The 14,806-nt window shown below is 35.2% G+C and overlaps 1 protein-coding gene across 3 annotated transcripts in view; it reads left to right on the forward strand.

Annotated features, from left to right (window-relative positions):
- LOC140135763 (carbonic anhydrase-related protein-like) overlaps positions 1–14,806 on the forward strand; it is a 62,451-nt gene that overhangs the window by 6,226 nt on the left and 41,419 nt on the right. For 2 of the 3 annotated variants that reach the window (XM_072157378.1, XM_072157380.1), the window contains exons 2-4: positions 8,915–9,109; positions 10,186–10,236; positions 11,002–11,126. In XM_072157378.1, the coding sequence (XP_072013479.1) occupies positions 8,915–9,109; positions 10,186–10,236; positions 11,002–11,126 (371 nt within the window). Of the gene's footprint in view, positions 1–774; positions 908–8,914; positions 9,110–10,185; positions 10,237–11,001; positions 11,127–14,806 lie in introns of those variants that run through there. The other variant, XM_072157379.1, reaches the window with a different exon arrangement.

The raw sequence follows: 14,806 nt of genomic DNA on the forward strand, positions 1-14,806 counted from the left end.
TATGGTTCCATATAACCCTCAGCATACTGATATATATAATTATTATTAAAAAAGGTCTGATAGTAAATCATAGTATAAAAGCACCAACAAAATATTATTCACAATTCCAAAGTTTACGTCGAGAACCATTTTTAGGCGTGTTTGTGCTCATTTAAGTAATAATATTTAAAGTAAATTTGAAGTAATTTTGATGTAATTTTAAATAGTTTTTGTACAAGTTATCAATCATTTTACTGTACGTTGTACCTCCCCCCCCCCCACATTTTACCCTCACCCAGGGCTCATAATTATTGCACAGCCCCTAAATCGGCTCATACATTATTAGAATTCGCTTTATGTTGCTGTTCCCCTTTTCGTGTTTTCCCGCATTTGCGCAAAATTAATTATGATGGTCACGTCTTATTGCGATTCTTGATGATATAATAACATTAATAATTTACAGCTATAGGCCTATAGAAAATTTAGATTTTATTTAAATCAATTAACACATAGTAAACTCGCAAAGGCATTTAGCAAAAAAAGAATTTTTTTAAAGCATGTATCTAAAATCCACGATCGCCTGGAGCATTGATGAACATATCACGCATTTGTCTCAACTCTATTATCTTATGTTTCACGACTCACGCACGACATTGCTCAAAACAATAATGAACATATCTCTATTTGTCATCAATTATGTCGTCAATTTATTTATAAACATCACGTTTCAATCGTATAATGCCATTTGATACCATACGTGAGCATGGGAAGGTGTATAGCGCATGTTTCCACAAAAGTATAGCTCATAGTTTTATAATGGCCGCCAATAATTATGCCAAAGTTGCCAAAATAGTTCATTTTTTACCTTTAAATCTAAATCGCGATAGACGTGGCAGACTGAACTTCTTTCACCATCACGCTAATTCAGGTAGGTTTTGTGTTATACTTTTTGTTTGGAATTCTATAACTCTTTAATGATATATTTCGTTGTTTGTTTTTGAGTAGCGGCAGAATTTAACTCTGAACTATTTACCAATTTTTTACTATATTAATGTGTCAAAAACGTATTCTGTAGGGGATGAAATCAGAACTCGACCGCCGGTTGACCGGATAGCGGCGGTTGAACCGCGTTCATTGTTTAGAACAATTGAAACCGACTCCAACCGGCGGTCGAGTTTTGATTTCATCCCCTACGTTCTTGACACATTAATATAGTAAAAACAAATTGGTAAATAGTGAGTTAAATTAGATCCCTACATTATATTGTATACTCTGATTTGATATGCATGATTTCTTGTGATTCAACATGCTCAAGATCAGATGTTGATGTTTCGATCGGAATTTAAAGATCATGTTTTTCAAAATTGTGTAGGCTTATGCAGTTTTCATTTAAATAATTAGTTAAACAAACTGTGCATGTGCAGTGACATTGCTATCTACAGACGAATATCACAATCATGACAATAGGCTGACTACTATACTTGTATTTGAATGTGGCAATAAATTGAAACGCCAGGATTAGAATAAAGAGATGGAAATTACAAGGTGCTTCAAGGGCTCAGATAGCAACATTTGCACCGTATGTTTTATGGGACATGAAAGCACACGAGACTCATCAAAATGCATTCTGAATGGAGGAATGTCCCTCTTTATATCAAATTATTTTGATTTTTTGTAATTCGCGATATACAAATTTTATGGCAAGTTAAAAATGTGTGTGTATTAAAAGCGTCTTGTGAAATTTTACACAGCGGCGGTTATTTTCAAACTAAAAACGGAACATAGCTGAAATGCAAGGTAGTAAAATGTGTATAGTGCCCATACAAAAACGCTGAAAATCAAAACATAACAAGCATTTCGTGATCCACAGCCTCACCCCCACTTTATAAAAAAAAGTTTGTTATTTAGGACAAAGTGGGGCATTTGGGATTAATATTAGTATTATTTAATAATTGCTTCTGTTTTTAATGGTTTCACTTGATAGACCTGTTATATGTGCCGCAGGAAATAAAATCTGCCAAAAAATGCATTCATTTTTCAAACACCATGCATTTATTTACAGTGATGTCAAGTGGTCCTTATTGCCCCGATAGTGGGGCAATAGGTACCACCAACTAGTACCATGTTTATGACCATTTTGAGACCTTTTAATCGTTCTTAAGAGTTTCTTTTTACTTGACAAATATATCGCAATTTTTTTTTTTTTTCTGCTCATGGTTAAAGGAACACGCCGGCAATCACAACATTATACCTTATATGTTAGAAAAACAATTATCAAGCACGTATCACGTGGTTTTATTCAAAACAAACTCATATTTACCATAAAAATGAATAAAAACAGCCGGCTCTCAACACGCGAAATTCAAAATTCCCGCGCGAAATTGTCTAGGGCAATGACGTCATGGTTATTTGTGCTCAATTGTCGTCAGCCTTCATCGCCACATGCATAACGTTGTGATGGAGTCTCTGACTATGCACTCTCAGATATAGACGAATCTCACGAGCCAAGTGATGGTCTGAATTTAATCGGCTATGACTGGGTCCCCGGCGCACCAAGCCGGTGTTGTGACTGCCCAATTGGGTCACAACACCGGCTTGGTGCGCCGGGGACCCAGTCATTTTGGGTGGATTAAAGCCGCTTAAAAATCGATGTTATGTCGTATTGTGTTGTAAACTTACATCATTCTATTGTCTACGTGTAACACGGGTGATGAATTACAGTTTAAAATCCCCGCCAATGACACATCATTTCATATTTTAGGTGGAAAATATCCGACGGGGACCCAGCTATGGCTGCCATTGAAGATATATATACAATTTTGGAAAGGGTATTAGTCAAGGAATCTAAATACAAACACAGATTTGGTGTAAAAATATCAATTTTGGCGAAAATCACAAAAAAGAAAAAAAACTCTTTATTTTGACCTCAAATTTTTTGAGTAAAAGGACATCCAAAATTTGGCTTTTTGATGGGTTTTTTTTCTACTAATCTAGACACTGCATTCTAGGAACATGTATGTTTTATTTTTTTGGGATTTGGGCTTTATTTTTTTGAAAATAAAAAGCATAAAAACACGAAATACTCTGAACTCTCGCATTAATTATGTACATGCTGTCCTTTTTAATTCATTGTTCAAAATGGAAAAGAAATAAATACCTCAGATACTTCAAAATATACTACTATTTGAAAATGCGGTATGCCGGTAGGCGGTATCAACAATAGTATCTATAATATATATACCACTTCTCTGTGATATATAGGCCTACACAAGCCAAAGATTCTTCCAATAATTATGATTATCAGTAAATTCATTGTCATTGAAAACAACACTACACACTATACAACGTAAATGGCAGACACGCTGTATTGTACTTTATTATAGAACCACTCTATTATACACAAAAGGTGACCATTAATTTTTATTTTTAAACGGAATTTTAAATGTCACTGAAAAGCACAAGATGTATTTTATCGAAATAGGAAAAACGTGAAAACACGAAAAGTAATATTATAATCACTGATAATGGATGCGTTTTAAGGGGGTACTACACCCATTGCATTTTTTTTTTCATTTTTTTGCATTTTGTGAAGAAATGAGAAAAAGAAATTGGACAAAGTGGTATGCAAAATGAAGGGGCAAATCTTCTCGTTCAATTGGTGGCATCAGTATCAATGACGCGTACATGCTTCTAATGGTATAAGCCAAAAAGGGGTACATCACTGATGTTTTAAATTCACTTCATTTTGGAAAGCTTACTATCAACGGATTTGTTAAAATTTTGGATATGTTTGGAAATAATGTTGATATGTAAAATGGGAATAAGTGGTCCCTGATTTCTTTTATGACTTCATGAACTTGGTGCTCCACAACTATCAAAAAACGAACCGGTTAAAATGCTTCTATTTTCAATGTTGAGCTATATTTTGTATTTTGAACTTGCGACACTATTTCACTGAAACTTAATTAAGCCATAGGTAACAGGTTATCACAACCACACTACAGCAATGTTGAAAAAAGATTGTATTTTTTGTCACCTATACCACCATATTAGGTAGTTTTCCGTAAGCTTCATTTTTGTGATTTTGGTAACTATTTTATATTTATTTGCCCAATCCATCTCAACTAGGCAATCTAAATTGTACTCACCATTTACATCCCAAGGTATTTTAGTATATCCACCTCACACATTTCCATTATATATCCAGTAACAGACAAAATATCAAAATTGATGCCTCATTATGACATGTATGATATCACAGACTACCGTAAACGTTCGCCTAATGGCGCTCTGGATTTTATAGAAATGAGAGAGCGCCCTCCCTGTAAAAGCCCAGTATCATCACTGAAAATTAAGGGCGCGTGTAGTCAAAGTGTGTAACCTACCGACACATTCAATTATGACCAAGGTCAAACAACGATATTCATTACGTAGTGGCCCAGTTAGCAGAGCATCAGACGAGGATAGAGGGAACTTTAGATCGTCTCCCATGCAGAAATTTATGACAGATTTACTTGATAATGTCTGTCAATGTTTTTCTTTTTCTGATTTGGGGAAATGTATCTCTTTTTGTTTAAAATCTGTTAATTTTCATTTGTTTAGGTACTTTTTCTCTATTCTGTTGATTTTGTCTATATCGTTTTTTGTTTATTTATTTAATTTGTTTGAGTCTTTTTTTTTTCACGATTCTTTGTTTCTCTGTTGGTTTTGTCTCTTTTCATTTTATTTTGATTTGTTTCTCTTGTATTTAACAATTAATATGGAGAGTAACTACTATGGTATAATGGGGTTTCCCCTGAAATTATATGAAAGCAATATTAATTATTATTATTATTATTGTTAAGTTCGACGGTTTTTATTAAATAGTATATAAAACCCATAAAACCCTCACATATCAAATTCGTACCGACTTCTCTATACATGTTTGCACCCAGATTCTTTTGTCGCGAGCGACAAGTCTTTGAATTCGCTCGAGTGTCTTTGACTATGCTTCAGTGGTTATGAAAAGATTCAAAAGATAACCTCTGCCCTACTAATCCCAAGCTTTTGTCTGAAACTGCTCCACGGAGGATGTTTCATTCAGGGCTACGACACTCAGCTCATTTGCATGTCAAAATTACCCGTCTCCTCCGCAGCCAATATGGTTTCGCTCCATCGAAATCAAGCTGGCCACGGAGGAGACTACCCTCCTTTGTGTTTGTTCATTTGTGTATGGAGAGCCATTATTGGAGTCTATAATGACTTAGGCTACGCTCTCAGCTAGAGTCCGACGCTGCATTGTACTAGAAATACCTTTTCTGTAAAATCGCTATAGAGCCAACCGGGAACACGTATTCGTTTTGAAAATATAGCATTAAAATTAAAACCCTTGTGGCTCCCGTGCAGTGGAAAACCTTAATTCTTTCATTAAAAAGAAATTAAAATTAAAAACAACACGGATCTACTTGTGCACCTATAAAATGGGCACAGCAATTTGTCTCAAATATGAATGAATTTTAAGAAACATACGGGATATGATGAACATTGACCTGACGCCATGATAGCAGGATCTATTAGTCGTTTTATATACAATGTATATACCGTATTGGCATAATACCAATATTTGTCATAATATATAATGAGTAATATTTAGCAACGTAAACGTGCAGTTCATATGCACAAACGAATACTGATCTTTATGATATTCAGGTTTTTGTACATCACATATAACATGTCACATAGGAGGTCATACGTGTTGACCTTCATCTATTGTATTTGTTCATCTGTGTATATGGAGAGGATTAACGCCATTAAAACTCCATCAGTATTAGGGCGTAGTTCAGTGAACTCACCGGATTGCTATTCCAAGTACTTTGATAATACAGATAATATGTATTAATGGGTCGAGGCGATTGCATTGAAAAACCTAATAAATTATTCATAACAGTTACGTAATCAATCGATAGTGCGGACACTTTTCATTTGCAAACCACCAAAATTCGTGATCTTTTAGCGTTGGAACAGAAACCACGTGAATAGAGTGCCCTCTCAAGAATAGGTTCTCTGTGGTTTCATTATAGTTCAGTCTTCGGTTACGTATAAAGCGATTATCATTCTATATCACGCATTAAGTTCTGAACCTGGATCATAATGATCGCCATACAAAAATTGCTTGACTCCGATACCATGCAGCTCCACGGAGTTAACGCAACCACTTCGTGGTCTGATGGATATGCTCTGTTGTCTACTAGGGTTCAAACATTTTAATTTGATTATAATGAATAAATCAAGAAAGTAAATAATACACTTTGTATAGTTACACAATATGAAACATTGAGGATTATAATTTGCAAAAGATTTATCGTGGTCATTTAACTTTTACGTGCAAGGCGATTACCATTATATGGACCGCGCATTGATAAGTACCAGGTGTAGCAAATTTGGTTCCAAATTGCCGTTTGGAATCATGTTTCGTAGTGACTATTTATCTAAAAAAAAAAAAAAAATACGAATCATAATATTTATTCCAAAAATGGGGATATAAATATTTATTCACACTTCTTCACATAAAATAGGGTCAGTAATCAAGATTTGAACCAGTACCCTGATGTATCATTCAAGGCGCATGCTCTGCCGACTGAGCTAACGGGGCAGACAAAAAAAACAGTGTAATTTTGAACAGAAGAATATTCACACACTATGAAAAAAAAAAATACAATGGCCGATGTACTAAAATGAGTTAGGTATGAATCGATCTGCAAATTAAGGACAATGAATTTTTGAGAAAGAATACCTGACCCACACCCCCCCCCCACAAAAAAACAAAAAAAGCAACAAAAAAACATATACTACTCTAGTAATTATTAAGGGATCCAAAATGAGCGTTTATTGCGTTTCGACAGTATTTTTTGTGGGACATGAGCGCATCTCAGACCTATCAATTGCATTCTGAATACGAAGCATGTCTTTCTGATATCAAATAATTTTCATTTTTTAAAATCACAATATAATACAAATTTTATGACAAATTATAAAAATGTGATATTTTTCAAATTTTTGATATATAACAGTCCTCGAAGTAAATTATATAAATCTAATGATATATTCTTAAAGTGTATGTAGCAGGGAGGAAAAAGCCGACGGTCAATTGAAAATTTTGACCTTTCATATTGAAGATATGGATTTTTTCCCAAAATGACCTAATTTTTTTGGTGTTTTGGGGAAAAAAATCCATATCTTCAATACGAAAGGTCAAAATTTTCAATTGATCGTCGGCATTTCATCCCACCTACATACACTTTAAGTATAAATCATCAGATTTATAAAGTTTACTTCAAGTACTGTTAAATATCAAAAATATCAATTTTAATGATTTGCCATAAAATGTGTATTAAATTGCGAATTTCAAAAATCAAAATTATTTGATATCAGAATGACATTCTTCGTATTCAGAATGCAATTCGATATGTCTGATGTGCTCTAATGTCCCAAAATAAATACTGTCCAAACGTTCATACCCCAGCCCTTAACCTAGAGCGTTTTTATAGCGAGCCAGATTATACATTATTCAGCGTATAAGCACTGCAAAATCAATAGAGGTTATCCGTGTTCTATAATCTGCATATATCCTATCAGCGACTGCTATACCTTGTTTAGGACTTTCAAAAGAAGTACCTGCATGTGCAATCATCACTGTTTCAAAATAGCCCGCCAAAGTCATACAGGTAACTCCGAGGTCGTGCATTGAATTGGTTTGAATGAGGTATACTACAGGAACCAGCACCTTTTGTTAGAAGTCACACATGAGCAAAGTGGATAACCTCTATTGTTATTGCAGTATAATCTTTCCGCATACAGTCACTATAATCACGCTCCAAGTAACCTAACTGTTTGATCACGTCACGAAAGTTTCTAAATCATTATCGTGCAGACTCTAACCACAGGTATCCTTAATGCTGTTGGGATTTTGCAAGGATGGCGATCTCTCATTTCTATAAAATCCAGAGCGCCATTAGGCGAACGTTTACGGTATCACATGTATTCAGAATTGATGCCTGAATTTGACCTGAACCAATTGACCTATATCCTGACCTTTGATGACCTTATACTAACAACACATTATGGAAGATACATACATGGCGTAGTATTAAATTGTCTATGTGGAAGAGATTAGGCCTATTTAATTTATTCAGTGTTATAATCAGTGAGTACATTTCTATAGATAGTATAACAAAGGATTTAATGTATTCTATTCATGTATTCTACTTGGACATGTTCAATAGAATAAATTATGGTTTGTTATGAAACACACATCTCAGTTACTAGGTTACAGTAAACAAAAAAATATATAGGGCTAAAATGATTTTCTAAAATGGTTTAAAATCACTTTGTAGGTAGAGATATTTTATAAGTTTAGGACATGAGATGATGAACATATTTATGTATAGTTCATAAATTTGCAAGAAAAAAAAGAAGAGGGGTACTGATGAAAATCAGGGTATTATTCCCCTTATTGCCCGTTTGCTGTAAGTTGATTTGTTTCTTTATTATGTGAAGAGTTGTTTCTGGGTGTGAGTGCAGGTTGTGGGTGTGGTCTTTGTTTTGTGTTGTCTTTTGTTTTTGAAATGTTTTCTTTTATATTTGAGTGTTTTGTTTGTTTCTTTGTTGGTGTTTGTGTTGGCGGGGTGTGTGTGTGTGTGTGTGTGTGTTTGTTTGTTAGTAAAGCCATGAATGCAATTTTAGGGGAGAGCCCATAGCCTACATACCAGAATACCAACCTAACCTTCCGACACGTCGTGTGCTGACAGACAAAGACGCATTGACAGACAGACACACAGACACCCACACACACAGACAGAACGACAGACAGATATCCTTATTCAATTTTAATCTTAACAAGTGAGCTCCATCATTTTGTTTTTTTAAGAATAACTGTTTTCTCATTATATTTTGACAGGGACAGCAGAATGGGGATTGCATTTTCCAGAGGCTAACGGAGACAACCAATCACCAATCAACTTGAACTCACGTGAGGCAGTTTATGATGAAACTCTGAATGCTCGAACACTCGCTGTTAAATATGTTCCTTGCAGAGAATGTGAGATGATTAACACTGGTAATACGGTACAGATTAGTCTACGCTATAAAGCTGGTAAGATATGCATAGGTAGGGGAAGGCCCGTACGCAGGGGGGGGGGGGGGCGGGGTGCGGTCGCACTAAAAGTATACAAAAAGTCCCAAAATATGACAATTTGCGAGCGTGGCGAGCAAAAAAATCGGGGTTTTACACTTTTTGGCCAAAAAGGTCCAAATTTTTGAGGAAAAGTCCATTTTTTACAAAATCGCCTCCCCCTTGGAAAAAGGTCCACTTTTTCAAAATCAGCAACCCCCCCCCCCCTCAAAAAATCCTGCGTACGGGCCTGGGTAGGGGCAGGTTTCTCTAAATGTTTACAAGGTTTCATAAGATTGGGAAATGACTACTATTTCTTAGGCAGAAAGAAGAATCTTGGACAGCTTTCCAGTTACCTCGATAGCAATTGCTTTATTCCGTGTGGGAGGGACCACAGATATTGGAACACTGGAGTAACTGGATTTTTTACCAAGATTATGCTCGCTGCTCATCTTTGAGCAGATGATGAACTTGGGAGCAAATGGAGCACAAGGGTGCACTACACTAAATCCTTCCGCATTTGGTGTAACCCTTCATAGTCCCGATAAAAATAGCGCCTATGCGACATTTATTGGCGTCCCGAGGGAACTGACTTATGTGACTCTTAGTTGTTGATAAAAACCGATAGAATAGGAGCTCAACATTACAATAGCTGTTCAGAAAATGTTCTGAATCGAATGTGCATGTGTGATAGGCTCTCTGAACAATATCAAAATTAAACAAAAATTCAATCGTTATTTAAGGCATTTGTCAAATCAAAATATTAACAATATTGTTACACGGGGTGGAAAAACAAACTCTCTTTCTTGTATTTTTACGTGTATTTCAATGTGACGTTTATTTAGTGGTGTGCGCCCACAATGTGAATACAAAACTGTTATAAATACGCCCTCTACAATTAATTTGTTATTACAAGCCGCTACTTGCAGAGGGCGGACTTTTAAACGTCGATGCTATCAGGGAGTGCCAGCTATGAATATAGTATATTATTCATTTCAACATCAATATTAAAGAAGATTAATTTTTTACTTAATATAGTATTTGATTCTTCTTTACAGATACAATGTCTTCACTACGTGATAACAAATCGGATTCGGCTCCGCGCTCATGTAAGTTTTTCCCCTCTTTTCTTAAATTTCCTTTTTATTTTTTCCCCTAAATTCCATCCCTCTCCCGTTTGAGGCTCGCCTTTTCCGCTCTCTTTTTTTCCTCTAATCTGTTTATTTCTCATTGTGTTGTTGCTTTCTTTCTTTGTGTTCTTTCTTTCTTTCTTTGTGTTCTTTCTTTCTTTCTTTCTTTGTGTTCTTTCTTTCTTTCTTTCTTTGTGTTCTTTCTTTCTTTGTGTTCTTTCTTTCTTTCTTTCTTTCTCAGTCTTTCTTTCTTTCTTTCCTTTCTTTCTTTCTTTCTTTCTTTCTTTCTTTCTTTCTTTCTTTCTTTCTTTCTTTCTTTCTTTCTTTCTTTCTTTCTTTCTTTCTTTCTTTCTTTCTTTCTTTCTTTCTTTCTTCCTCCTCTTTCTTTCTTTCTTTCTTCCTCCTCTTTCTTTCTTTCTTTCTTCCTCCTCTTTCTTTCTCCTCTTTCTTCCTTTCTTTCTTTGTGTTCTTTCTTTCTTTCTCTTTCTTCCTTTCTTTATTTCTTTCTTTCTATGTTCTCATCATGATCTTTCTTTCTTTCTAACATTAAGTACCTGTCGTCTTGTCTGTCTTTCTGTCCTCCTTTTTGGTACTTTGTCTTCTTTCTAGTAGTCTCTCTAGTCTTTCGTTTTTGTTTTCATCGTCCTGTATATCTTTATTTCTGTCCGTCTTTCTTTTTGTCTTAATGTTCTTTGTTATTATAAGCTATTACTTATGATCTTTCAAATGTTATCCTTGCTTCAGACCTTGTTGGCGGGCCGTTCGCAGATGGTGCTGAATTTGAACTTGCCGAGTTCATGTTTCATTGGGGTAAAGAGGATGACCGGGGATCAGAACATACGATCAACTACAAGGCTTATCCTATGGAGGTAAGGGTGTATAAATACTACCAAACACCTGCATGAAATTTCATCATTTTTAGAGACCAATCAATAGTACACCAAGGGGAATTGAACCGGGGAATTGACATTTTTGTTCAGGGAAACTAGAAAGTACGAAATATTTGCAGATTGTATAAAAAGGGGAACACGAAATTGTAGTCGAAATAACTTGATAAACGCGAGGGAGGGAAATTTAGTAAAAGTTGACTTATTTTAGTATAAATGTATAATGATGTCCATTACGAAAAAGTTTTTACTTCTCTTGCAATGTCTATAGCTATAGATATGCTATCTTCTGTAGATAGTAATTCTATCTTCAATAGATCGTAATGCTATCTTTAGTAGATAGCAATTTTATCTTCGGTGGATGATTGTGCTATCTTCTGTAGATAGTAATTCTATCTTCAGTGGATGACAATGTTATCTTCTGTAGATAGTAATTCTACCTTCAGTGGATGACAATGCTATCTTCTGTAGATAGTAATTCTATCTTCAGTGGATGATAATGTTATCTTCTGTAGATAGTAATTCTATCTTCAGTGGATGACAATGTTAGCTTCTGTAGATAGTAATTCTATCTTCAATGGATAATGCTATCTTTAGTAGATAGCAATTTTATCATCGGTGGATGGTTGTGCTATCTTCTGTAGATAGCAATTCTATCTTCAGTGGCTATGTGCTTTCTTCTGCAATCTTCAATGGATAATAAATCTACCTTTAGTGGATGGTAATGCTATCTTCAATATGAATAGCATAATTATGGAAAGGTTTCTATACAAAAACGATTCTCTTATAAACCATCATGCGCAGTTTCCACCTCGATACACCTGAGCACACATATTCATCCACAAGCTTCCAATCAGAGAACAACAAGCAGTGAATATCTCCACCACAGTCTTTGATTACATTACACGGTTGAGTGCATAGCCATGTAAAACCTGTGGATATTCTAGCTGAAAATGGGCCTCTTTGATTGGTTTTTGTCGAAACCTCAAGTGTTCCCTTCATCCAACCAGAATTTTTTAAATATCAAACAAAAGCTAACACTTCCCCCTAAAAACACTTTTCGTCACTAGGTCAACAGATAACGCAATTTAATGTTATAGCAAGGCGAATGTGGAAAATCTGTTGAAAACTACCTATCCAAGCACATTTTTAACCTAAATGTAGGTTTTAAAAATCAAAACCGCAAGTGTTCCTTACAATGTTTTTCAAATTGTATGTCATTCAATGAAAAAGCACACTTATATTTTCCATATATACTAGCGTCACTAGAACGAGCAATGGCCAATTCTCTTTAAATTGCCAATCTTGTGCAACAATTTTCTATTTTCGCCTGTTTTGTCATATGGTTGTAAATTCAATGAACTATGACTTTTAAAAAAGAGCGCTTACAAATTGCTATGTAATTCTATCTTCAACATGTTTAATGGATATCTTCTGTATACAGTAATGTTACCTTCAGTAGATAGTAATGCTATCTTCTGTAGATAGCAATTATATCTTCTATGGATAACAATTTTATTTTATAGATATTTGGGTTATCCTCTATAGATAGTAATGCTATCTTCAGTAGATAGTAATTATATCTTTAGTGGTTGATAATGCTATCTTCGGTAGATTGCAATTATATCTTTAGTGGTTGCTAATGCTATCTTCAGTAGATAGTAATTTCATCTTCAGGGGATGGGTGTGCTATCTTCAGTAGATAATAATTCTATTTTCAGTGGATAGTAATGCTATCTTCAGTAGATAGCAATTCTACCTTCGGTGGATGGTTGTGCTATCTTCAGTAGATAGTAATTTTATCTTCAGTGGATGGTAATGCTATCTTCAGTAGATAGCATTATTCTACCTTCGGTGGATGGTTGTGCTATCTTCAGTAGATAGTAATTTTATCTTCAGTGGATGGTAATGCTATCTTCAGTAGATAGCAATTCTATCTTCGGAGGATGGTTTTGCTGTCTTCTGTAGATAGTAATTCTATCTTCAGTGCATAGTAATTCTATCTTTAGTAGATGGTTATGCTATCTTCAGTAGATAGCATTTCTATTATCAGTAAATGGTTATGCTATCTTCAGTGGATGGTAATACTATCTTCGGTAGATAGTAATTCTATATTCAGTAGGCCTAGATAGTAATTAATTTTGTCTTCAGTAGATGGTAATGCTATCTTCAGAAGATAGTAATTTTATCTTCAGTGGATGGTAATGCTATCGTCAGTAGATAGTAATTCTATCTTCAGTGGATGGTAATGCTATATTCAGTAGATACCGGTAGTAATGCTATCTTCAGTGGATGATATTTCTATCTTCAGTACATAGTAATGCTATCTTCAGTGGATGGTAATGCTATCTTCAGTTATACTAATTCTATATTCAGTAGATAGTAGTGCTATCTCTGTATAGATATAGTAATGTTATCTTCAGTAGATAGCAGTTGTCTATAACAATATCTATTGTGATAGTAATTATATCTTCAGTGAATTAGTGGATGGTAATGCTATCTTCAGTAGATAGCAGACTTGTACCCGAGTCCAGCTTTTCCGAGTCCGAGCCGAGCCGAGCCGAGTCCATTTGTATCCGAGTCCGAGCCAAGTCCGAGTCCTTTTGTGTCCGAGTCCGGACTCGAGTCCAAGTCCGAGCCAAGTCCGAGTCCAGCAAAAATAAAACCTGAGTCCGGACTCGGTCAGAGTCCATGACCGGAGGTGGGGGCGGGGGGGGGGTCATTCAACTTGAATGTGACATGTATCTGCCTACTGGCATTGCTTAGTAGGAATTTGTATAAAAATGGGTCATTGAGTATAACAAAATGAAAAAGCTAGGGTAATTGGGTATACAATTTTGAAAGAAGGGGGTCATTTTGTATAAAATTTTGAAAAAATGGGTCATTATTCCAAATAATGGAGCAAAATTTCATATTTTGTTTCTAATTTGAAAATTTACAATACAAATTTGCTGAAAAAAAGACAATTTCAAAGTTTCCGCATAATTTTAAGGCATTTTGATGATAAAATTGCAGAAAGAGAAGGTCATTGGTCAAAGGTCACTCACTACACCACACCACACACCGCTCACCCTATACACACCCACCCTACCAAACCCCACCCCACACAGTTGACATTTCAAAGACTCAACCCAGGTCAACCAACCAACCAACCGTACACATGATACAAACAATACTTCAAAGACCCATACCCATGAGCAGCTACATGTAACTCCTGAAGGTAAAAACTACATGTATCAGATCACCTGTATCAGACAGCAGTCATGTGGGGGTATTTGTGTGTGTGTGTGGCACACTACATGTAAACTCAGGACTAGAGAAATGTCACTAGGCTGTGTGAAGCATAAAGATGTGTAAATGAATTGCAATGTATTCAAATACATTTTAGAGGGAGGCTCCCTATTATTGTAAACATTTTTATCGATTTTGACACCCAAATTTGGCAACCTCCCTATTTCTGGCAAATTTTGTGCCCTTGAAGATATTTTTTATAGTCCAAATATTCAAATTATGCATTTTCTAAATTAATGATAACAATAATAATTATGATTTTGCTGGATATGTAGGATATATGACAGATCACAGATTTGACAGCCTCCAATTAATTTGGAAAATGTTCAAATAAGTAAAGTCAACAAATTTGAGATCTATTTTGACATTTA

The sequence above is a fragment of the Amphiura filiformis genome, chromosome 16 (genome assembly GCF_039555335.1).
Source record: "Amphiura filiformis chromosome 16, Afil_fr2py, whole genome shotgun sequence".
Taxonomy (NCBI): Eukaryota; Metazoa; Echinodermata; class Ophiuroidea; order Amphilepidida; family Amphiuridae; genus Amphiura; species Amphiura filiformis.